A 25841-nucleotide genomic window follows, 5' to 3' on the forward strand; every position below is an offset into this window, starting at 1 on the left:
CTGATTGCACAAAGGATTTTAGGTGATAGAAGGAGGATAGACTTGGCCTGTGGGGCAGAGGGAGACCAGTTCCAGGAGGGAGGGGAGAAGAGAAGAATCAATGTGCCTCATGCAGCACCTCAAAAGAGTGATTCTTTCTGAGATCAGATCCAGAACTGGGAGGCCAGGGAAAGGGGAGGGGCTTGCTCCCCCAGCGTGAGTACCTGACAGGTGTGGAAACTAAACTCTGCAAGAAAACCTGTGTTGGAAAGTGAAGATTGACCCCAGTGCCTCCATCCTACAAGCCAGTTCTTGGTCCCGGTCAGTGTACTTGGTGGATGAGGCCACACCTCCCTAGGATGCTACAGCCTCCAATGTTGCCCAGCAGCTTTGGCCCTGCCCCCCCACCCCCCCCCCCACCCCGTTCCCCAGCACTGAGAGCAAGCTGGTGGACGGACATCTGTGGGACATCAGTGTCACAGACAGCCCGAGGTTTCTTATCACCATCCTGACATGGCCTAGTCTTCAAGGGGAGATCCCAGGAGCTAGCCCACCAACATGGTCCCGCAGTGCCCCCTCACACCCACCAGCCTGCCTCTGGGCCTGAAATCCTGCCACTATGCCCCCACCGCCACCCCGTCCTTTGGGTTAAGGAACCGGTCTGTGTTAAAGTGCATTGAGGGACCTTAACCGGTAAGTTTCTGATGGCCTATAACGTGATCAGGTTCCTCTGGGCTCTCCAGGGTCCCTCCGAAGTGGGGATAAGTGGCTAATGAACAGCCCGAAGGCACCCCAAGGGCCGGGCAACCCCCATGGGGCCTCCACCCCACGAACCCGGGGCTGGCTGGGGGCTCTCCCGCCCTGTGGGACCCTGCCTGCCCCTAAACACAAGACCTCCGGGAAGACGGCAGCCGTCCCAATTCCCAGAGCAGCCGCCACGCCCCCGCCAGCCCTCCTCCCCCGCGGAGGTGCCCGGAGCAGCCCTGGGATCCCCTACCCTGAGGCCCCTCCTCCTTGGGCTCCTGCGCCTCGGCCCCCTCGGGCCCCGCGTGCAACTCCTCAGCGCTCGGTCGGGCCCCCTCCTCCCCGCTGCTCGCGCTTCCCGCCGCTTCCTGGGTTCCTTCCACGACTTCCTCCCCGGCTTCTTCCTCTTCCGAGGAGCCCCCTGCTTCTTCCGAACTAGCCCCGTCGCCGCTGTCCTCTTCGGATTCTTCGCCCCCCTCTTCTTCGTAGGAGGCCGCGTCCTCATGGTCCTCGGGCATCCCCTCTGCGGGGCGGTCCTCCTGCGCACCCCCCACCTCTGCGCGCGTGTCCGACGCTGGGCTGGGGCTGGGCTCCCCCTGGTCCTCCGCCCCCTCCGCGGCTTCTGCGTCCAAGTCCGCGACTCCATCTGGCAATTCTGGCTCCTGACCGGGCCCTGGGCTGCCCTCCCTTCCTGTCTCGACCTCCTTGCTGGGAGAGTCCCCTGAGTCTTCAGGCTCTGGGGGCCCTGCTGCTGCTTCCTGCGCGGGGTCGTCCCCTAGCGCCTCCGCGGCTTCCTCGGAGACCTCGCCACTCCCAGCTTGTCCCTCCGCCTCCAGTCCTGGGCCCTCTCCTGAGCTGAGCTCTGGCGCCCCCTCCTCCCCGGGCGCCCCCTCCCCTCCTGGGGGAAGGGCGCTTGCTCCAGGTGGGCCCGTATCTTCCTCCCCAGACCCCGCAGGTTCCCCGGGGGGAGCTGACTCGGAGGCTGAGGCTTTGGAGAGGCTGGCTTCAGGATCAGAGCCCAGGCGGTTGGTGGCGGGGGCCCCGGCGGCTGTCTTCTCCGAGCCCCCAGCCTCCCTGCCATCTGTGGGGTGAAGGAGCGGGTTCGTCTCTCCAGGGGACGCTTCTGCCTGAAGCGCCCTTTCCTTCTCCTCTAGACTTGGGTCTCCAGCAGAGAAATGATTCTCCAACAAACTGCCAACATCTTCTGTGCCACCCGAAGCGGAAACTTGCAGTTCTAGATGATTAGAACACGATTGGTAAATGTCAAGGGGTTGGCACACGCTTTGCTTCTCAAAAGTCTAACTCAGCCTAGCTCCTGTCTCCAGGAGAGCGGTGCGGACCAGCGGGACTGTGGGGCTCCTCCCTCCCTGGTCTTCATTACCGCCCTGCGTGGCCGGCAGAGCCTCCCTCTTGATGGGAGCCGTGGCTCAGAGCGAACAGCTGACCCACCCCGAGCCCCGCCCCTGACCCTGCCTCTCCAGCCTCCCCGTGGGGATGGAAGTTGGGCGAGCCCTTCCAGCCCTTCCTCAGCCTTGCGGGCAGACACGTGCAGCCTGGCTTACCCGGAGATCTTTCCAGGATAGGACAGATGCATGTCCACCCCACCCCTTATCAGTTCCTAGAGTCATTAACCAGCGTGCTTTTTATATTGCTACCAGCAAAGTAGTGAAAACAGGTGTGTGCTGGCCAGATCCTCTTAGCTTAAGGAGCAGAGCACTTAGGGGATTACTTGTGGCTCTCAACCTTAAGTCACACATCCAATTCTGTCCCCTTAAGGGCAGGCATTTGCTGGCCTCTCTACCTAAGATTAGAGGGGACATGGCCTGAGGAGGAAGAGATACACAAAACGGGCAGGCCTGGGCTTCCTGGTGGCCTTAGCAAACCCCTCCTGAGGGGATCCCCTTCTAAGGGCCCAGAGCTTTACGGGGAGAGCCAAGGGCACTGGGAGAGCAAAGCAGAAGGCAGGAAGGGGCCCAATCTGTGTCAGATGCCTCTGTCAAGGGACAAGTGTGATTTATTTGGACAATGGGGTCAAAAGAGAGGGTGGGGCCTAACCCTTCTGCCCCCTCCCACCCAGGTTGGGACCTGTTTAAGGAGGAGACCCACAGAGGGGGAACATTGCCGACACATGGGGATGAGGGGACGGGACCGTGGGTGCCCTGCCTCAGGGTAGCTGAGACATCCCCAGGTCTCCCTTGATTCACAGGACTCTTTCTGAGGAAGCAGCATCCCTCCTCCCTGCTAGGTACAGCGCCTCCTCTCTCAGGCCCAGCTCTGCCTCCCACAAAGAAAAACCACTTCTTGGAGGTACCTACCCCTTCTGCCTCGGGGTACCCACCCCCTTGTTCCCTGAAAGCTGCGGAAGCCTCCAGAGGCCAGGAACAAATATTTTCTCATTAACCCTCACTGATACAACCTACTGTCAAATTCAGAAGGATGGGAAGTTTGGGTGCCTTTTATTATAAAGGAGCCCACATGTTGATATAACACTTCCCCCAACAACCTTCGCATTTGTGACCACATTCACCTCCCTTATTACTGTCAGCCAGGTTTCAGAAGTGAAGGTCTAGAGAAAGTCTTTGATTTACCCAGAACACCAGGTGGCTAGAGGGCAAGTGGAACCCAGAACTGCCTGCTCCTTGTCCAGGCCTTCCATGCTACACTGTGTTGAGGGGAGCATAGAGGAACCCCTTCCCGCTGGTACCTCGCCCCTCCCTGCATGCGCCCTCTCTGACCCCTGGACTGCAGGAACCAAGGCTTAATCCTCCCTCTGTTCCCAGAGCTGGGACACTGCCTGACCCCCAGAAAGTGCTATGAAGAGGTCCATGGGGAGATTTGGGTACAATAGGAATTCCTGGTCTCTTAGTGGGGGGAGCTGGAGGTTACTCATTAAAATTTTCTTTCATTACCACCTGAATACCTGTAAGTCCTGATTCCTTTGCTTGCATCTCTATCTCCCCCCCACCCCCACCCTCCCACCCCCGAGAACCTCTGGAAAAAAATCTTATGGCAGGAATTTGGTTTAATCCAAGAGATTGACAGGCCTCTGAGCAGCAAGATAAATGTGAGATACATTTGCACAATTATTCAGTGTGCCAGGCAATGCTTGAGCACTTTATGTATAAAACATGAACTTACTTGATCTTACTCAACTTGCTTACTTCTGTAAAACAAGTCTTACTCATCCCCATTTTACAGATGAGAGGACTGGAATTAGAGGCACTGAATGCCTTGCCCAACATCACACAGCTAGCAACTGGCTGAGGCCATTTAACTCCAGAGCTGCCGAGGAGATTGCCTGACCCTACAGAAGGGTTCTACCCTGCCCCCTACCCCATCCTACCCCCCCTCCCCCGTGCTACTCAGCGTGTGGTCCAGGCCCCTGCAGCATCAGCATCACCTGGGAACCTGGTAGAGACACAGACTCTCAGGCCCCAGCCTAGAACCACTGAATCAGAATCTGCATTTTAACAATTCATTTGTTGCATATTACAGTTTGAGAAGCACAGTCTACATGAGCTCAGAAAACTGCCTCTGAACCAGTGGTTCTTGACACTGGCTGTGTATTGATCCCACTCCTCTCCCCCTCCTCAGAGGCTCTGATTCAATTAGTCCAGGGTGTAGCCCCAGCATCAGAATTTACCACCCCCCAAAAAAATAATTGGGGAGCAATTCTAACATGCAGCCAAAGCTGCAAACCTCTGCTCAGTCAAATCATCCTGACCTCAAGGCTTCTGCTCTTGGCCCCTCCCCGCTCGCGTGCCCACTGGAGGCTCCCAAATTAGATGGGTCAACAGGCCTTTGCATTTGACCTTGAAATAGCAGTGGTCAAGGATTCTCCTCTAGGGAATCCAGCCCTTTCCAACAGGCCTTGTCACCCTCTACTATTAATGTTGTTGATGATGATGGTGATGATGATGGTGGTGATAGTGATTTTGATGGTGTTGTTGATGGTGATGATACCGGGCTGAAGAGACTGTGGGTCCGAATGCCTGTGGCATTTCTAATATTGTCAAAACACCATCTGTCCTGGTGGGGGTGAGAGAGCTGCATCCTCTGTAGGGAGATAAGGACCCCAGACTTTGGAGGTATACGTGACCTTCTCACTGTTGTGTATTTCCACGCCTGGACCCCGGACAGGAAGTCAAGTGGGTACATGTGTGTATACACATTTACATCCATACTCTTCCCTGGTTTTTATGACTTAGTGCCAAGCTGCCCTTGCCCTTCCGCTAAGCAATTTGGAGTGAAAAAAAAACCCAGGGTGATGGTTTCATGCCCTGTGACCTTCCTTCCCAGGCTAAAAATAACTTCTCTGACAGAAAGTCTCTCAATGGAACAAGCCATGCCATTGGGTCCGCAGAGCTCAATCCCCAGGAAGCAGCTGTGCCATTGGGCCCAATCTCTCCTCCAGGAGGCAGTCAGAGGCTTCAAGAGCCTCCAGTTAAACTCAGTTCAATTCTGTGAAATCAAACCCAGTGTCTTACCACCCACCCTGGCCTCCCTAGGGTCTTGCTGAAGCCCCCTAGCAGCCCTGGAGGAGGGGTGGGGGACGCAGAGGACCCAGGACATGCTGGCCAGTGTGAGAGCCTGGTAAGATGAGTCTCAGTCTACCCCAGGACACGTGGTACCACACTGTATGTGCTAATGTCAAGGCAGCCGCCCGGGCCCTGGACAGGGTACGTGAATAGCAAGTCCCCAGCCCAGCCTGGGCGATCATGGGAAGGCCCCTGAGCCTGACAGGCTGGTGCCCCAGGCAAAACACAGCATAAACTGGCTCTGCTTTCTCTCCTGACGCCCCCTCTGCCGTCAGCCGTTCTCTGGGGGATGGGGGGGGCAACCATTCAGCTGCTCCCCCCCCCACAGCCTTAGTGGGAACCCCAGGCTCAGTTCCTCTCTCCTCTCTCCACCACCAAACACTGGACTTTTTTCCAGCTCCTAACTCTTCCCAAACACTTTTGTGCAGACTCAGGTTACTGTGGAGTTGCCAGGGGACTTGGTGAGTCCACTGCAGAGGAGGAAGCTCTGGCTGGAGAGCTTTAGAGACTTGCCCAAGATCAGGGGTAAAGTTGGGACAGAGCCCAAGTTCATGGCCCTCAGTCTAGAGTTCTTTCTGCTCCCACATGGTTTGCAAACCATGTCCCATGAGATGCTTAGGTTCCATGGAAGGGCCTAGTGGGTGAGGGGAGATGAAGGAGCTGGGGTTCAGCCACTGCCTTGGTACTTCCTGCCCAGCAGCTCTCCTTGGGTCTGTCTGTCCCACTGCCTAAGTCAGGTGGGGTGGGGTGGTTGACAACCACTCTCCTGCCTCCCCTGCCTTCTCCCTAAAAATTCCTCCTCTTGATCATTTTCTCCAGCAGCCCAAGAAGCCCCCTGTCACAGCATCTTTTCACTTTGCTGATCAACATGCACCCGGCACAGAGCTAGATGACATCTGACCTTCACACAGAACTTCATACTTCCCCAAGTAACTTCATGTTCTTCATCCCCCCCAGCAGTCCTCTGAAGCAGGGAAAGCAAGGATTATTAACTTCTCTTGAAATGAGAAAGCAGACACAGCAAAGTCAAGTGTTGGCTCAACAGGCCATCCAGGGCTGGGCTAGCACTCGGGCCAAGAAACAAAGCTGAGCTCTCTGGACCACAGCGAGTGGCATCCAAGCCCTTTCCAAGGGCTTTCTCGGCACAGATGCCCCATCTCCAGGGTTGGGTCAGTGTGAATCTGGGTGTTTCACAAGGTGATTTTAATGAACACCAAAGTTTGAGAATCCCTGCTCTGGGTCACCCTCAGTACCAAGTGTCAGGGAGTCTGTCTCGAGTTTGGAACTGGACCTCGGGAAAAGGGAGGTCAACGCCCAAGATCTTTTGTTTGGTTGACCTGCTTTGGCCGACCTCTTCACGGACCAGAATGTAGGCTCAGTTCCAACCTTCCAAGTCTCCTTAGCACATGTTTCCAAGCATCTGTCGACGTGACTTCTCATCCGTTTGAAGTGAAACCATTGAGTGCAAAGTCACACACAGGTAGAATACACCATTACTCATACATGATTATGCAGATGCGTCATCAGTAAAAAAAAAAAAAAAAAAAGAGTCCTGGTGGTACAATCACTTTCCTCTTCTACCTCTGGACACACCTGTCCCTGGGAGTCAGGAATAGTGGTCTGGTCGTCCAGGGAGTCCCCCGTCTTTCACAGGGGACTGTCCTCTGCCCACACACTTGGACGTCTCATCTGCGGTGCCTGAGGTGCAGTGGAGGGCACTTCAGAATCAAAGTTCACGAGGCCAGAGCGGCAGCCCAACCCCTCCGTGTTCTAGATCCTGTCCCTGAGCACTCCTGGACTGAGCCAATGGCAGCGACCCCTCTGGCATCACAGTTTTTCTTGGCCTTTTTTTTTTTTTGCGGTACGTGGGCCTCTCACTGTTGTGGCCTCTCCCGTTGCGGAGCACAGGCTCCGGAGGCGCAGGCTCAGCGGCCATGGCTCACGGGCCCAGCCTCTCGGCGGCATGTGGGATCCTCCCGGACCGGGGTATGAACCTGCCTCCCCTGCATCGGCAGGCGGACTCTCAACCACTGCGCCACCAGGGAAGCCCTTTCTTGGCCTTATTTATAGAGTGAATGTTCACTGCTCAGGGCCCCTTGTTTCTTCACCTCTTGGATGAGTCTTCAGATGGCTTTACAGACGCTGATGCTGAAAAGGAACTTAGGAGGGAAGTGGGACCTCCTGGGACCCTGAGACCCTCTCCCTCACCATCCTGTGGGCCCCTCTGTCCTCCCCCCAGACAAGGAGACCAGGCAGCCATTCACGGAAGGTTCTTTGACTTCCTGGCCAAGTTCCTAAAGTCAAGGCTAATCCCACCAGGACAGCTTGTCCCGGGCTGGACTCTAGCCCCAAAATAATTCACCCAAGGGATAGGACACAATGATGTGGCAGCAGTCAGTGGGAACCATGGGATGGGGGTCAAAAGGGACCTCCTCACAGACGAACTGGTTTGATTTCACTGATCAGGATCCTAAAACTCTGATAAGTGATTTTCCCAAGACCACAGGGCTAGTTAGGCTAGTTAGCAGTGGGCTGGTTCTGGAACCCAGCTCTCCACCAATTCCAGGTCTCTTGAGTTGTCCCAGCATCTGGCCACTCCCCCGCCCACCCCGAAATGAGAGGGGGTGAGTCAGCCTCAGACGGACAGCGACTTCTCTGCCTACCCTCTTCTTCCTCCCTTTGAAAAGGATGTTCAAGACTTCAAGACAATTGTTTTTAACCCATGAAGTCCAGAGATTGACAGAATAACTCCATCCCTCTTCCCCACCCCTAATTCCTGGGAATTCTTGGTTTGGGAGGTACACAGAGAAATCGCCCGGGACCCCACAGCCATGGTGTACACACGTGCTCAGCACTGACGCCCGGAGGATTCATGAATATGGGTGAGTACTCACTTTCAAAAGGCAAGTACCTTTGGAAGAAGCAAAACATTAAGCCCTAAGCCCTGGGTGTGACTCGATCATTAAAGGGATGCTCAGCTTTCCCTGCCTGAAGTGAGCACAGATCCTTGCAGGAGTCATTGGCAATACTTCCTCCATTCAGAGGGGCCGAGGTGGGTGGGAAGGAAAAGGAAGGAGGGAGGAGTGCAAGTTGGATTCTGAGGCAGGCGGGTGGTTTCCCCCACCTCCACCTCCTCACCCGAGAGCTCGAAGACCACCTCTGGGAGGGCTGATGGTCTAACTTTGGGGTACCAGGCAGGGAGCAACCCACTGGGGGCTAAAGGAGTGTGGCTCCCCAAGGTCGCCGTCAGATAAACGCCTTGGGTTCAGGTCGGAGCCGTCATGGGCTTGGCGGGTGTGGGGGAGCAATGACACAGACCCACCTCCTCCCCGAGCCAGGGAAGTGGGAGGAAGCTAGCTTGGTTCTCGAGCTCAGGAACCAGATCTGACACCTTCCTGGGCCAGGCCCACATCTCAGGGCTTTCCTTTGCCGCGAGACCCAGAGCCAGACTGGTCTCTCTGGACACCGTCAGAAGCCAGGAGAGCTGGGCTCTGCTCCCTGGAGCCTTCCTCACTGCCACGCAGGTTAGTATATGGGCTGCCCCTCACTCCCCACACCCAGCTCCATTCACCCATAAAACGCAGAGAATGATACCTGCTTTGCCAACCCCTTTGGAGTATTTTAAACATCAGATGATGTTTAAAAACATTCTATGGGGAATTTCCCAGTGGTCCAGTGGTTAGGACTCAGCACTTTCAGTGCCGGGATCTGGGTTCAATCCCTGGTCGGGGAACTAAGATTCTGCAAGTCGTATGGCCAAAAAAAAAAAAAAGCATTCTATGAATGTCAGGTATGATAATAATAATTTCCTAGAAGAGCAAAGATGCCAGGACAAAAACAGAACGAGCTTTGGACAGAAACCAAGCTGGCTCACCTGCACCCTACTCCACTCAACCCCCTGTTTCTGGGGGTCAGTCAGTGGGTCAGGAGAGGTCTTTCTGCCCGGGGTCCTTCTCCCCTTCTTCCAACTGGAAGCAGCTCAGACAAGGAGCTGTGGGCGCCTGGGGGTGACCCAGCTCTCCACGGTTCCCGCTGGCCTGGGTCGGGAACAGACCTGGCTACCAACACTCCCGGGCCCAGTCCTCGGCCTCCTCAGCCCCAGGCTAATTCCTGCGGCCACTGACTCCCACTTCCAGGCAGCCCTGACTCACCCAGAAACTTCCGCGACCACACTTGCCTCCCCCTCTGTTTTCTGCCTCCCAGGCCCCTCCCATCCAGCTGTTGAAGTGAGGTGACCCTGCACTTTGCCCCAATGCAAAGGCATATCAGGGCCACATCTGTGTGAGAACGGGTGAGGGCCCTTCCCCGCTCTGGGAACTGGCAGCATGATAGGAGATAGGCCACTCGAGTTGCCCACATGGCCTCACCGCCGTCCTTAAGACCAGTGAGCGCAAGGAGCAAAACAGTACGCCCTTCAGGAGCGACTCAGGCTTCCAGGACACTGCTATGGCCATCCCAGAGACAAGGGAGAGCAGCTCCATCTCCCCCTCAGCGGCACTTTGCTTGTCCAGCAATCAGAGCTAATGTTTCCATGGCTTGGAAGGGCCTCACACACCAGCCTGCATGCCCCGACTACCGCAGCCCCTTCACCTTGGCACCGCCAGCAGCTCTGCCCACCTCCACAGCTCTCCCCCCACCATGCCAGCTCAGGGGTGAGGCGTCATCCTTAGCAAATCTCACCCCCAGGAGCCCCCGACACCAGGTCCGCTCAGAGGAGTTTAGGCAGGAAGGTCAAGCCAAGGGGAGAGGGTAGGGCAGCAATAACACATGAATATTCCGCCCTGTGTGCCTGGCCCACAGAGCCTTCCAGAAAAACTGCCACCGAGACGCCAAGATGCCAGATCTTTCCACCTTCTCTCACAAAGGGCTTCCCCAAATTTGAGACAGACAGGCTCCCCAAACCTCATCTTTTTAAAAAAAAAAAAAGTATTTATTTATTTGGCTGCGTTGGGTCTTCATCGCTGTGCATCGCTGTGCATCGCTAGTTGTGGCGAGCGGGGGCTACTCTTCATTGTGGTGCTCGGGCTTCTCATTGCAGTGGCTTCTCTTGTTGTGGAGCACGGAGCCTAGGCGCACAGGCTCAGTAGTTGTGGCACATGGGCTTAGTTGCTCCGCGGCATGTGGGATCTTCCCAATGCAGGGCTCAAACCTGTGTCCCCTGCATTGGCAGGCGGATTCTTAACCACTGTGCCACCAGGGAAATCCTCATCTTTTTTTTTATGCTTTTTTTTTAAATATAAATTTATTTATTTTTGGCAGCATTGGATCTTCATTGCTGCACACGGGTTTTCTCTAGTTGCAGCGAGCAGGGGCTACTCTTCGTTGTGGTGCGCGAGCTTCTCATTGCAGTGACTTCTCTTGTTGCGAAGCTGCGTGAGACCAGCTTTTAGTTCTCTGAGTTCAGGACAGCAGAGGTCACAAGACTGGACCAGAGGAGTCTTCCAGCGTCCAGGTCACAGAGAAAGGGCAGAAGACCACCTCCCACATGCTGCTCCTTGAGCAGTACAAACTTCCAAAGCCTCCGGAGCAAATCCATCCGTTACCCTCAGTTATGGCTCCAGAGCTTGGACACCACAGACAAAGATGGCTAGAACACCCAGGCTGCTCTCTGGTGGAATGTCCTAGAGAGCTCACATCTCCACTGGAAGCAGACTGGTTTCCGGTTTGTATCCCCAATACACCTGAACCCCAGACATGTGGGCCCCACTTTCCTGGAGAGCCCGGGCTCCATCTCTCCCGCAGGCCAGGACTCTCAGCCCTCTAGGGGGGCTCCCTCTCGGGACATCCCATCCGGGGAGGAATCATTAAAGCAGTTAAACCCGAGAGCAGCTTCCTTCTCAGGTGGGCTCAGCGTCACCAAGGCCCTGGGTTCTCCATCTCGTCTCTTCAAATACTGAAACCAGACAAGGCTCTCACCACGCATGAGCCTTCTCTTCCTCTGGCACCTGGTGGCCATGCAGACGGGCCATCTACTCCTTAGTTCTTGTGGCTCCTCTGGAGAGAGGAAGGTTAAAGCCAAGGGCAGGATGGAGAGCGGGGCAAGAGCGAGTGGACATTCCGCACATGCTGTCCCCAGGGTGACCCTTCCTGGTCATTACCATGGGCCCCATGCAGGCTCTGCCAGGTCGCACCTGAGGATCCAGCAGGCTGCCTGCCCAAAGGGCCTCCCACCCTTGCCGGATAGGAGTCCCAAATCCCTGCACTGAAGCCTGAGCCTGGTCTTGTATTCCTTTCCCAAAGCTGCTATAACAAAGTGCCACAACCTGGTGGCTTAAAGCAATAGAAATGTATTTTCTCCTGGTTCTGGGGCCAGAAGTCCAATATCAATGTGTCACAGGGCGCTGTTTCCCCCAAAGGCTCTAGGGGAGGTGCCTTCCTGTCTCCTCCAGCTCTGGTGGCTCCCAGCAACCCTTGGCTTGTTAACGGGTGTCTCCAGTCTCTGCCTCCATCACACGTGGCCTTCTCCCTGTACCTCTATTCTGTGTCTCTTATCCTTTTCCTCTAAGGACACCAGTCAGACTAACTAACTACATCTGCAACAACCCTATTTCCAAAACAGGTCGCATTCTGAGATGCTGAAGTTAGGACTTCAGCATATCTTCTCGGGAGACACAATCCAACCTGTAACAGGTCTGCTGACGGCCACATCACCACATGCCTGGGTCGCCCTCTTCTTCCTGTGGATCCAGCCGCACCCAGTCCCTCAAACCAGCTATGTTCCACCGCCCCACGACACCTCCCGGGCCTCACTACCCCAGGCTACACGGGGCCCGCTGACCTCAGCTGACTCAGTGTCCACGACTGTCCACACTGAGCCAGGTGACGCAGCCCCTGCCCTGTGTGGCTGTGACCTGTGTGTGTTGGCGGGGCAGAGGAGGGTGTCATTCCTTCCCTTCTAGTTTGTCATCCCCTCCAGCGCAGAAGGTAGGCCCATTATCTCTTTACACCCCACAGAAGAGCCTGAGAAAGCTCTGAGCACCAAGACTCACACAACAGACGCCTGCGGCATTCTTTAAGAAATCATGCTCAGGACTTCCCTGGTGGCGCAGTGGAGCCTCCCTGCAGGAGGCTGTAGCAGGCTTGACCCTGGCTCGCCATCCCAGGCAACGGCCCATCTCCAAGGCCACAGGCGGCCAGCAGGGCTGATGCCCATGAGCTCCAAGAACATCGTGGGTCTGGGGTCTAACTGGCCTTGCTACCCTTCCAGGGGATATTTCTGGAAGGAGAGCACAAAAGGGTGGGAAGTCCTTACCCCTGGGATGGAACCCCAGTGGCCAGGCAGAGCTGCAGTTTCGGGGGGGAAGCCCTGGAAACTCTGTGACTCTGGGGAGGAAGAAGAAAAGAGAAGGACAGAGTCAGGACTCGAATTTGCTCCCCTAATCAGCAGGTGGGCCTCGAACAAGTATTTTAGTTTTCTGTCCCCGTTTCATCACTAATAAGACAGAAGAGAAAAATATGCACCCTCCCCACCTCCAGATTCGTTCTACCTTCATTCCACTGTTACTGATGGAGCACCTGTTGCGTGTCAGAGGGTGGGAGGCTTAAATGACATGTGATGGAATTCTGAAAGCCGATACTACTAGAAAAGTATACGGAACTTCTACTGGTAGGATAAACTCTCACCCAAACACATCTCCACACAAGAACATATACGCCGATGTTCACAGCAGCATTATTCACAATAACCAAAAAGTGGAAACAACCCAAATGGTCATCAATGGATGAATGGATAAACAAAATGTGGTCCATCCATACAGTGGAATATTATCAGCCATAAAAAGAAATGAAGCACTGACACAGGCTACACGGTGGATGAAGCTTGAAGACATGATGCTCGGTGAATGAAGCCAGACACAAAACACCATATATTGCATGATTCCATTTACATGAAATGTCCAGAACAGGGAAACCCAGAGAGGCAGAAAGCAGATTAGTGGCAGCCAGGGGATGGGAGGCTGGGCAGGGGTGGAACAGGGCAGGGGGTGGGGTGACTGCTGATGGACACGGGGGTTTCTCTTTGAGGTGAAGAAAAATATTCTAGAATTGACTGTGCTGATAGTTACACATTTCTGTGAATATACTAAAAACTATTGAATTGTACACTTTAAATGGGCAAATTGTAGAGTATATTAATTATATCTCAATAAAGCTGTTCCAAAAATGGGGCTTCCCTGGTGGCGCAGTGGTTAAGAATCCACCTGCCAATGCAGGGGACACGGGTTCGAGCCCTGGTCCAGGAAGATCCCACATGCCGCGGAGCAACTAAACCTGTGCGCCACAACTACTGTGCCTGCGCTCTAAAGCCTGCGAGCCACAACTACTGAGCCCATGTGCTGCATATACTGAAGCCCTCACTCTCTAGAGCCCGTGCTCTGCAACAAGAGAGGCCACCGCAATAAGCCCGTGCACCACAACGAAGAGTAGCCCCCGCTCACTGCAACTAGAGAAAGCCCGCACGCAGCAACGAAGACCCAACAAAGCCAAGAATAATAAATTAATAAAAATAAATAAATTTAAAAAAAAAAAGCATTAGGACATCCCTGGAGGTCCAGTGGTTAAGATGTGGCACTTTCACTGCGGGAAACTAAGATCCCGGGGCTTGGCCAAAAAAAAAAAAAAGCACATAAAGCATCTACACTTCTTTTCTTTCTCCAAAACCTTAGTTGAACCTGTTGTCTACCTTCAAAATCTATCCTCAATTTAACTGTTTCTCCCCCGCCCCCACCAGCCCTGGCCCCAGGTGCTGTTGTCTCTCACCTGGACTGTGGAACAGCCCCTTCCTGAGCCCCTTGCCCCCCTCTGCACTCACCCGCCAACGCTGCCCACCCCCACCCGTCTCTGTCTCTTTGCTTCGCTCTTCCGGGGAGCGTGAGGCCCCCCTTCCTCCCTGTGCTGTGCTTTCTGCTGGGAATGCTCCCCACATAACTGCCTAGTTCTCTCCGCTCCTTCCCTGAGTCTTGGCTTCTGGTCAGCTTCTCTGCCAGGCCTCCCGGCCACCCTGGTGAGGCTACCTCCCAACCCACCTTCCCCTCTTTCCAGCCTAGTCTCTTTCTCAGCTGCACCTATAAATATCTAATGAACTAGATAACTTACTTATCTGGTTTCCTGTCTATCAGAGATTTTTGTATCTCAGCACCTGAACAGCCATTGGATGGATGGATGGATGGTGGCAAAACATGAGGCCTTCCCTTAACTCAGAAAGTTCAAAGTTCCAGAAGACAGGAGATTCAGGACCAGGATTCAGAGCCAGAGAAGTACCCACGGGCGAGGTCACTTTACCTGCGCAGTCCTATTATTTTGTGATCAAGGGTCCTAGGAGTATCTGCCTTACCAGCTCAGGAGGTTGCTGTGATAACCACGATCTGGATTCCTAAATATAAAGATCCTCCCCTTAAAGAAATAGCAGCTAATTGGAGCGGCGGCGGGCAGACAGGAAGAGAGAACTTGCTTCCTGGCTGCAGAGTTTCAGTGCCAGGCAGGGATGTGGACCCCGGGGGCTCATCGTAGGAGCTCCTGGGGTAGGAGGGATAGGGTATTTTGGATGCAAAATGACCAGCAAAATGCTGGTGAGCATTTCTGGAAAGACGAGGGGCCCCTGGAGAACTGCCCCCACCCCTGCACTCCTCCAGAGCCAGGACAAACCACAGAGAGCGCCACAGAGCCACAGTCACCAGCTCCCAGAGCTGGCCGACACCCCAGTCTCTGGGTTGGGGACCCCTAACTCTGCTGTGAGGAAACCCAGACACCTTCCAGCTAGGGGCTCCTGCCGGCAAGGAGAGCGTAGGAAGGCAGAAGCTGAGAGGTGGACCCCTCGTGGATGGCGGCAGAGGGTCACCGGGAAGTTCTTTCTCCAAGTGGCGTCTGCAGAGTAGTAGGAGGGGCCTGCATCCTCCTCCTCCCCTGCCAAGCACGTAGGAGACAGTGCAGGGGTGGGTGCTGGTGCTCACTCCCCAGGAGAGTTTCTGGGTTCTCAGCTCACCACTCTCCCCATCACACGACCAGCCGGAAACCAGACCCCCTGCCCTCAGCACATGTCTATTCCTGGAAAATTCTCCCCACTGTCCTCCCCAGCACCACCGCTAGGCTAGGTGCTGCTCCTGGAATCCCCTGCCCCTGGCCAGCTGTCCATCCATTCATTCAACACACTTGTCCAGGGAATGTCAGCAGAGCTCCAGGTTAGCCGCTAGTGCAATCGCATAGGCAGTGGGGCCCGAGAGAGGACCAAGGAAACAGGTGCGACCACCTGGGAGAGAGACGAGAACAATCTGTTCATAGCAAGCAACTGCTCAGCAGCCTGGGTCCAGAGCTAAGGAACCATAGTGGTTGAAGAGCGTCCCATCTGGAACCTCAGGATGTGATATGATTTGGAAATAGGGTCTGTGCGGAGGTAATTAGTCAAGATGAGGTCATACTGGATTAGGGTGGGCCCTGAATCCAATGACTGGTGCTCTTATAAGAGGAGGAGAGGGCTTCCCTGGTGGCGCAGTGGTTAACAATCCGCCTGCCAATGCAGGGGACACGGGTTCAAGCCCTGGTCTGGGAAGATCTCACATGCTGAGGAGTAACTGAGCCCATGTGCCACAACTACTGAGCCTGCGCTCCTAGAGCCCGTACTTCGCAACAAGAGAAGCCACTGCAATGAGAAGCCCGCGCACCTCAACGAAGAGTAGCCCCTGCTCGCTGCAACTAGAGAAAGCCAGTGTGCAGCAACGAAGACCCAACGCAGCCAAAAATAAATAAATAAATTAAATTAATTTAAAATATATATATATATTAAAAAAAAAAAAGAGGAGGAGACACACAGAGAAGAGGCCATGTGAGGACAGAGGCACAGATTGGAGAGATGCAGCCACCAGCCAAGGAAGGCCTAGGCCTGCGGACCCACCAGAAGCTGGCAGGAAGGATCCTCCCCAGGAGCCTCCAGAGGGAGCGCGGCCCTGCCCACACCTTGATTTCAGACTTCTGGCCTCCAGACTGGGAGAGAATACATTTCTGTTGTTTGAAGCCACCCAGTTTGGAGTCATTTGTTATGGCAGCCCCAGGAAAATAATATAGGAACCAACACCTAACTCAGCCCTACAAAAGCTTCCCGGTCCCTCTCTTGCTAACTTGGTCACGCTCACCAGCCCCAGGGCCCCGGCCCCATCCCCTGCTCCCCCTCTCCAGGCAAGCTCTGACTACTTATTTTTAGCCCCTGATTACATCTGCCTTATATGGTTCCCTACTCCTATCATGAGCGGGGACAGCCTCCCCTCCTGGTTTGTAAGCTTTTTGAGGACAGAGAATCCCGAGGATATTAACAGTGCTGAGAAGGGGCAGATGTGTTGATGGATTCCCCGAGGTGTCCAAGTTTCATGATATTTGAGGAAACCAGAGGCAGATGTCAAGCTACAGGAATACTGTCCGCAGCGAGACCCTGTACTCATTGTCACAGTCCTTTTAACCTTAAGAAGTGTCTAAGATCGAAAAACATCCTAAGCATCCAATAACCATTTTCTTATTTTAGTCAAATAACAACCCCAGGCTGTAAATAGGGCAAGTATTATTATCCTGTTTTACGGGCAAGCAAACAGGTGCAGAGATGGTAAGGGGCTTGGTGGCGAATTATGACAATGCCAGGGCTTGCTCTGTCCTCAAGTCCCAGAGTGCATGCCACTCCCACCCCAGGCACACGTGTGGGCAGCCTTGGGGAAGGGGGGTCTGGATGGAGAGGCCACTGGCCTAAACTATCCACTCAAAAACAAAACTGAGGCAGGAAAAGACAGGAGAAGGAGGTGGATTCGCCACAGGACTTCTGTTTCTGTCACAGCCGGGACCCAGGCTCTTTCTGCTGGGAGCCTGAGGCCAGGATGGGCTCCCCCAGGCCACAGCAAGGGCTGTGACCCCTCACCAGTTTGTCCAGACCCCTTCCCAGGTCCCAGGGAGCATTCCTGGTGTCTTCGCCTCCTGGGATAAGCTAGAGAAATAAGCGATCTTCTATTACCTGATCCTTGGAACAAAGGGCAGAAGGAAAGACCAAGTAACCAGCAGTGGCTGAAAGCCTCTCTGGTGAGTGCAGGTGTACAGGGCAGGCAGCTATGGAATCAGATGCACTTCAGAGACCTAGTGATCAAGGCGATGGCTTTGTCCTCACCTATTGCCATCTAGGGAAAATTCTATGGGAGGCAGATGAATGGCCACTTGGAGGAGAACCAGGAGCAGCAGTTTTGGCAGCGACCAGGTGCGGGAGGGAGGGTTTGCTCCCAAACCCCAGGGCTCTCCCCTGGCCTGGTTGTGGGCTGATCTCCCAGTGCAACCCAATTCCTGCAGGCCCAGAACTCCAGGCCAGACTTTGCCTGCACCTGTTTGAGCTCAAAATGCAGTCCCCACTCTAGAAGTATCCAAAAATATCTGAGAGGGAGGAGAAGGGGAGGGGCTCACTGGAAGGGGAGGAGGCTAGAGTATGCTGAGGGCTAGGGAGAGAGCCACTTGGCTTGGCATTCAAGGCCCTTCCAAATGGGCTCCAACCCATCAGGGTGGTCTGATCTCCCCAAACAGGAGCCCCACAATCTAGCCAGAGCCGGTGTCAGCCCATCCCTGCCAGCGCAATGCCCCGAGCTCCCCCACTCCTGGCTTTGATCACCATCTTCAGATACTCCACTGTCTCTGCATCCTCATTCATCAGACATTGTCGAGTGCCTCCAGTGAGCCAGGTGCAGTGCTAAGTGTTGGTAATGGAGTGGTGAGCAAATTAAACAAATGCGCAGCCCTGTCCTCTTGCAGCTGACAGTCCAGCAATGGTCCCCTTCCTCCCAGTATAGCTGAAACCCTGCCCCTCCATGAGGCCAACCTTCCAGCCCTCCTCTGAACTCCAACCAGAGCTGCCGGGGGTGTTAGTTACACTTTTTTTCAGTGCGCGTCGTCTCCTTAAATAGAATGTGGCTCCTGGGGGCAGGGCCACAGCCCATTCCTGCCTGCACAGCGTGGCCAGCTGGGACCTCACAATGGGCACAGCCTGGCCTTGGGGCTGGAGAGCTGGGCCTTTCAGAGAAGGGCCCCCATCCGCCTCATCTTTCCGGCCTCTCCCATCAAGTGCCCACCTTGTGTGATTAACCAGCCCCACCCTTCCTCCCCTCTGTTCCTGCTGCGTCCAAATCCACATTGCACCCTCATGCCTCTTGCTGATCACGTACTGCCTGTCACCCCAAGTCACATGTCCATCCTGGCTCCCGACCCAGGGTGGGCTCCCCAGGGATGGCCACATCACCCATTTCTTCAGGACCCTCTGCTTCTGAGGAGCCCTCCTCTCCCCAGGACTGGCCACACAGCCTGTGCTCATTCTGTGCCCTTGAGCACTCTCTCTGAGTTGACAGAGGGCTAGAGGTCAAGTGCTCTCCAGGTTGTGAAAGACAAGGACCCCTGGGGAAGGGCCCACCCAACGGCCAGAGGAGAAAAGCCTCTTCTGATCACTTAACAGCCTTGAAATGAACCTGGGGAGCCTGCCCCAGCTGGGCCAACCTCCCACCCAAAATCCTTCTGGGTCCTGGACTGAGAGCTGGACAGAGCAAGAGCGACTGTGCCTTCCTGTCGTCCCGATGACACAATCCCAGGAAAGACAGGCTCCTGGGATGGGGCCAGGCAGCGGCTGCCAGCCAGCCCCGTGGTCTCCTGGTCTTCAGAAGCAGGCCTCTGGGCACACCCACAACCAGGCTCCCCTCCACACCAGCCCAGCCGGGGAAGAGCTGGAGGGTAGAGAGGTAGCTACTGTAGGCCCTGCCTGGGGCTGTGAACAGCTGACCTAACAGCTCAGGCATTTTAAAAGCAGATTCCACCAAACCCCTCATGCTGAGGATGGGCAGCTCAGGACAGGCTAATCTGGAGCTCTCTGAGAGGGAGGACAAGGAAGCAAAGAGTGCAGGCTTGTCCCCGGGGCAGAGGGGTACCTGGGACCTTGACTCTGAACAAATCCTCCTTTGGGGCTGGAGAGGGATGCGGCTGAAACCAAATGGAACAGGATGTCCCTGAACCCAGAGAAAGACACAGCACAGGTGACACAGACCAGGAAATGGATGTCTCCAGAAACTCAGCTAAAACTGACCCATCCCATTTGCCGAATTATGCTACCCGCTTCACCTCCAGCTGAGGTCACAAAGGCTGGGGGTGAGCAGAGAGGATGGGGCCTCCTGAGGACTGAGCAAGTTCTGCAGCTGTGGCCACCGTGGCTCCAGTCCACTCCCTGCCTCCCTCTTTCAGGGTCCAGTAGAGAAAGCCCCGCTCTACAGCTCACCCCTCGGCACTCAAAATCGATGGACTATCTATTGCCTCAATGCCGTGATTAGGGACTTTGGGTAAGACCTTGCCCACCAGAGCAATGAGAAATTCCATGTTAGAGATGCATTCCTTAAGGTAAAATCTTCTGACTCTTTTGAAACAACTGGTTTGGGAAAGTGACAGTTTAAGTGTTGAGCCATTGACCCTTGTTGGAACAAGTTTCAGGGCATATATTATGGGGGGACAGAGCAGGGCCGGTGTTGGGGGAGAGAAGGGAACCACCAAGAGGGAGAAAAGGAACCCGACAGGGCAGAGGTAGGATTCTGAAGCCAGACTTCTAGCTCCCGAGTCCAGATGGCCCCTGAGAAGGCAAGTGAGGCAGGTGAGTGGTCTTAGAGGGGCCTGGCCTCCCAGAGCAGATCGTGGGTCCCCTCAGCCCAAAATGAGTCCCGCCGATGGGCCAGGGAGCCACAGAGGGAGGCCTTGCAGCCACCGGGAAAACACCCTGGAGGAAACCTGAGCCCAGCTGCCTCTGGGCTGTGTGCCCCCCAGCGGCTTCCACTGAGGTAATCTAACCCGAGTCTGAACACAGCGCTTTCGGGTGCAGGCCCAGTGCACATCTGCGGAATGAACACCTCGGGTGTGGAGCCTGGGGTCGGATTTTGGGGCTGGTAAACCAACAGCAAGAGACCAACATCCACTGTGACTAAAATGCTGATTCACTGGCCATCTCCTGGCCTCATCTCGGACGGGACTGGAGACCAGGCTCTGGTCTGGGCCCTGCTGTGCAAGTCCACACATCTTGGGACAACCAGCCTCCCTTTCCACCCCACAGGGTTCTTGGGCAGATCAGCTGGTTCCTTCCCCTCCATGGCCCTCCCCACTCCATAGCAATCCCCAGTATAGACCAGGATCCCCACTTCCTAGTGCAGCTCCCTGACGGGTACTAGGGCTGCTGAGGGGACCTCGAGTGTATGGTGTCCCTCTGGGGTCTCCACGACATGTCTCCTCAGACCCACCTAGGACCTGTGCATCCCACTCAAGCTCTGAGGTCCAGGCCACTCCATCCACTGTGTTCATCAGCCTTTCCTGCTCCTCTGAGCCCTCCTGCCAGCCCATAAACACACAGCCTCCTCTGGCAAACCCACCCACCGCCACCTCCTCTTAGGGTCATTTATCCTTCACAGACTTAATGTTAAAAGTCTCACTGGGTGAATGTGTTGCCTCCCTGTCCTCACTGAATAATATGAGCCGTTCGTTGACAGTTCTCGGCTTCCTGGTGTCCAAGCTAACACCTCACCTTCCATGGCTTCTCCGTGAGACTCACTGCCTCTCCAGGAAGCATCCTTCCGCTCCGCTGTCAGGTCACACCTCTGCCTGGATCTCATTCCATCTTCCTGAAATCCATTTATCTTCTTCCTCTTCCCACTCCCCAGGGTCCGGTCCTTGAATCTCTTTCTCTGCGACAGCTTCCTTGGCAATCTCACAGCCTCACCCTCATCTTTACTCAAACAAATCTCATCTCTGGATCCCCAGACCTGACTTTCCTCCTAAGCTAACTATCTCCATCCAGATGTCCCCCAGAACCCAAAATTCATAAGGACCCCAGATGAACTTTTAAAATTGGTTCTTTTATGATCCTGGTCTTTTTTTTTTTCTGGCAAGGTCATACCAGCTGTGACCTACACTATCCTCGAGCAATATTTAAATGTAAGGGGTTGTGAGTCCAGCTTTAGATTGGATTTGGAGTAGGGGAGGGGCATCCCACAGCGGCAGACCCCACCCGTTCCCCCTGCCCCAGTCACCACCCTTGTTCCAGGCCAGAAGGCATCATATCTATGCCCTGTACTGGCCTCTCAGACCATGTTGAAGGAGGACCAGCCATCTTTCTCCTGTGTCCAAAGGGATTAGGCTCCTTCCCAGCCCACCACACCTAAGCGAGCACCAAAGGGCCAGGTGGATGCAACTGGCCTCGTCAGGGCCTCCTTCTGGTCCAGAATTCCAGCTCTGGCCCTTGAACTAGCTGTCTGAGCTTCACTGTCACACCCAGATGGGAGACAAAGCCAGCATTTCCCAAACTGTGGTTCCACAGGCCACCAGGCAAGGTGCCCACATCTGAGGGCTGCATCCATTGAGCAAATCCAGACTAGTGCCTCACACGGTGGACCACGTGCTCCCTATGGCTCATCCAGCTGCACTGAGCCAGAAGTCGGGGACCTTGCTGGGGACACAACTTGCAGGAGGGCTGGAGAGGCTTCTGGGGTCTGCTATCTCCCCAGGACCCCTGAGCACATGACCTTTTCTCAGAGCCCTCCCCACGGTGGATCGTGGTATCTGGGCTGCCGTGCGGAGGGTATATGAAAACCGCCTCCTTCCAGGTGGGTGAGGAAGGGTCACGAAGGAGTTCCTGAGAGACCCCCATCGCTCATGGAGGGCCTTGGGGAGCCCCAGTGTGAACCAACCTCTCTCCATTGGATGTCAGGGTGGGGCCAGAACAGGTGGGCAAGTCTGCAAACCAGGGCTGGGCTGGAGGAAACAGATGAGCAGACTCAGGACACCTGCCATCCCCCCATCTCTGCCTCAAGCAGGTAATGGGAAACAAGGATGTCCCAAATTCGGCCTAACAAATGCCAGCAGCTTAAGCCCAAAGCAATGTTTTCTCAGCCCCTCTCCCATCCCACCCCACATGCTCTCTGAGGAGTCAAAGTTCAAAGGCATCAGTCTTGACCTGTATCCCGAGGGAAGCTAGCCTCCTGTGGCCTCACGCCCACAGACAGAGGGACTGGGGCGTCCAAGGAGGCCTGTCAGAGAGAGAGCAGCTGAGGGAGGACAGAAACTCCCAGGTGGGCTAAGACTAGCCCTGGCTGGGTGTGCCTGCCACTGAATTGCTGTCTGACCTTGAACATGGCTCTCTTTCCTCTGGCTTTCACTCCCTTACCTGGACAATGAGCAGACTGAGTAAACCCTCTTGGGGCTGTTCTCCTCTGTCCTTGAGCAGGCTTGTCCCCAGGCCAGGTCCCTGAGACAAAGAGGAGGACCCCGAGACCAAGGACTAGGGTGGATCAGGGTTCAGGGGGGAGGCTGTGGAGCCCATCACCCCAGATCAGAGGGCCACGGGAGCAACATGGGCACAAGAGAAGGAAGGGCAGCTCTGTACGGTCCCCCCAGGAAGCAGGATGGGGAGTTAGAGAGAAGTCTGCCTGCCACAGGTGAGAGGCGAGTGACACGGGAATGGAAATGAGGATTCAGCAGTGGGGTGGGAAGTTCAGGACCAAAGCTGCTGCCTGTGGGCACGGTGGCATTTACCGGGTGGCATATTTTAGGGGAAAGTCAACCAGTAGGAAGGACTGTCATTATGCGGGTGGGGGGAAGCCACTCTTATGGCTGAAATCTCCCCCAGGTATCGCAGGAGGAAGCAGTCTTTGGGGTGTGCAATATGCATCTGGAGGGGTGAGAAAGCCCACCGCCGGGAAGAACGCACAGCCCAAGTCCTGAGCTGGGGTGAGGAGGGCGGAACCTCGCACACTGGTGGACAACCCTTTCCCGGAAGCCAGGTCAGGGTCACACCGCAGAGTTTGCGAAGGAAAGGGCCTGCAAAGAGAGGATTTTTGCACAGAGCACCCACCCGCCTCCTTTCCCAACAGCAAGATCCCCCAATGAGGCCTGTGGAACATTCCAGATGTCCAGTTCCCTTCGTGGAAGGAAAGATAAAGGATGTCCCTAAAAGGCTAAAAGTTCCTGGGGCAGCGGCATGGAAGCAGAGCGAGGTGGCAGCTGGGGCCGGGCGGAGCTGGGGAGAGGGTGGCAGTGGATCCCGGGCTCAGGATCAAATGACACGACTGTTTCCATACTTAGCCGCCTGACAGCCGCTTGGAATCCTCGCCACCCCAGCCACTGCAGCCCCACGGAGCCCAAATTAACTCAAGGACAGACAAGGGCAGGGCCCAGCGGCACACGCGAGGCCAGAGCCCCCCACCTTGGTCTCTAACCCCCCAGGGAATGGCTGCTCTCCTGCCTGGGTCTGGGACCTCAAGAAACAGAAGCTCCCAGGCCCCACGATCCCCAGCGCAGAGGAAGCCAGACGTCGCGAAAAGGCAAAGCAGGAGTTCCGGGTTCCTGGGGGTCCCCAGAGCACCCCTGGAGCATCCCTGAGAGGAACTCAGCCCCAGGAATCTTGGGAACAAAGGTGGCAAAATGCTCGAGTACCCCTTCCATGCCTATAAATAACCCCCATGCCGTAACCAGAGCCACTGCCTCTGCCACACAAAGTGCTGAGATGTCAAAGGAAAACCACGGCACGCAGGCCCCAGCCCCCTTCCAATGAAGCCCCCAGCCTAGCCCAGCTTCACTCGAGTGGGTTCCATTCCTCCTCTGAACTGTGTCCAATTTGGTTTCCAGCCTGATCCCCAACTTTTATCTCCAATCCCATCCCAAACTGACCCCCACTCTGTCCCATTGTTTCCAAGCTGTGCCCCCCCCCACCCCGCCCTCACTCATGCAAAGCCAGGCCTCTGCGATCTCCACCAGGTGGGAGTGTCAACTCAACGACATCCAGGGGCCCCTCCACCTCCAAGATCGGGGTCTCTGTCCATCTAGGAGGCTCTAGTCTTGACTTTTGGGGTTCTCTTCCACAACATCTACTGGCCAGCCCTTGTCTCTGGCCCTGGCCCCCTGCTCCAGGCCTTGCACCTGCCTGCACCTCTCGGGTCACGGCTTCCGCTCCCTCTGGCCTCCCCACAAGCCCCAAGTGCTCTCAGGTCTCCACACCCTGTGCCTTCTCGGTGAGACCGGCTGGGAGCAAAGGTCTGCCATCAGCTCCAGGAATCACGGAGGCCTCATCCTCCATCTCCCGCCCGAGCCTCCCACCCCATGGTAAACATAAAACCTCGGGGGCTCGTGGGGGTCGCAGTCTGGCCTGGCTGACAGGGCAGGGGTCATACCTGCTTGTCCTGGGAGCAGAAGCGAGGCCACGAAGCAGCAGAGCAGGACCAGCGCCTTCATCGTGACTGCCAAGAGAGCCCAGCTGCTCCTCGCCTCTATTTATAGGGTGGGTGGCAGCGCGGGGCGGGGGAGAAGGGTCACACAGTCACTAGGGCAACTGGACGGACATGATGGGCAAGCAGCTCAGACCCCAGAGGCTGCAAGGAGGCTGCTGTGACCCTGCTGCGCCAGCTGCCGACCCCGGAAGGCAGGTCCCATCTGGATTCTCTCCCCTAGCTGCCTGGGGTCACGTGACAGGGGTCACGGGGCAGGGTAACAGAGAAAACGTGGGGCGTCCTTTGGGTCAGGTCTGGGACTCAGGAACCGAGTCTTCCCAGCATCTGCAGTAACTTGAGCTGAAGTCTGGGCAATCAGTGACCTTCACATGCTTCAGTTTTGTGAACGAAGGGCCTATTCGACAGCCACTGACACAGGTTTTAGCCCCTCCCCGAAGGTCAGGAGGGGAGAGCCTCGATGGTTAGTTAAGGAAACCCCGCGACCCGACCTTTGAGGTCGATGGTGAGGAGCTTCACCTTCCCAGGCCTCTGGAAGAGACAGAATGCTGACGGGAGGGAAAAAAGGGGAGCGAGGAGGTGCGTTGGATGCTCTGAGTGTGGTCGGTCAGACAGTGGAGGGACAGATCCCTTTCCAGCGGTGCCTCTGCTATGTGCTACTTAATGCACTTTTCCTGAGGGCACATGATGGCCCCGAAAGCCAGTTCTAGGAGGGGTAGCACTGGCTGGTCCTGCTGGGGAGGGGGGTCCCTGTGGGGGTGACAGTTGGCTGTGGAGGAAAGGGCGAAAGTCAGTTTGGCATCTTTCATGTGCTTCACATTTAAAATGGCTTTATTGAGGTACAACGGCCACACAGCAAACAGCGTATTAAAAGTGTGGAATTCGATACATTTTGACACACGTACATAACCACCATCAAAATAACGAAGATTCCTCACTGCCGAATTTTCCTCATGTCCCTCCCTCCTACCCCTTCTCAGGCAACCACTGATCTGCTTCCTGTCACTACACGTTTGTTTGCATTTCCTAGATTTTGATATAAATGGAATCTCCCCATATGCGCTCTTTTTATCTGGCTTCTTTCACGTAGCATAATTACGCTGAGATTTCTTCACATTGCAGCGCGTATGGATAGTTCACTCCTTTTGATCCTGATTCCATGGCCTGGATGGACTACAGTTTGTTATCCATCATCTATTGAGAAACTTTTGGGTGGTTTCCAAGTTTTGGCTATTACCAATAAAGCTGCTATGAACGTTCGTGTACAATTCATTATGACATACGCTTTCATTGCTCTTGGGTAAATACCTAGGAGTGGATTGGCTGGTAGGTGTTT

At 55.2% G+C, this 25841-nt stretch overlaps 2 protein-coding genes across 2 annotated transcripts in view; both read right to left on the reverse strand.

Annotated features, from left to right (window-relative positions):
• SRL (sarcalumenin) overlaps positions 1–24508 on the reverse strand; it is a 33067-nt gene extending 8559 nt beyond the window's left edge. Inside the window, exon 1 of the mRNA XM_060033018.1 lies at positions 24452–24508. The gene's annotated coding sequence lies outside the window, so the exon portion shown is untranslated. The remainder of the gene's footprint in view (positions 1–24451) is intronic.
• Positions 861–24512, reverse strand: LOC138414275 (polysialoglycoprotein-like). The gene is made up of 2 exons (XM_069541386.1): positions 24452–24512; positions 861–1957 (listed from the first exon to the last, which is right to left on the reverse strand). Exons 1-2 carry the CDS (start codon positions 24510–24512, stop codon positions 861–863), a joined length of 1158 nt encoding a protein of 385 aa, XP_069397487.1.
• Positions 24513–25841: the final 1329 nt, after the last annotated feature.

The sequence above is a fragment of the Delphinus delphis genome, chromosome 15, assembly GCF_949987515.2.
Source record: "Delphinus delphis chromosome 15, mDelDel1.2, whole genome shotgun sequence".
NCBI classification, from domain to species: domain Eukaryota; kingdom Metazoa; phylum Chordata; class Mammalia; order Artiodactyla; family Delphinidae; genus Delphinus; species Delphinus delphis.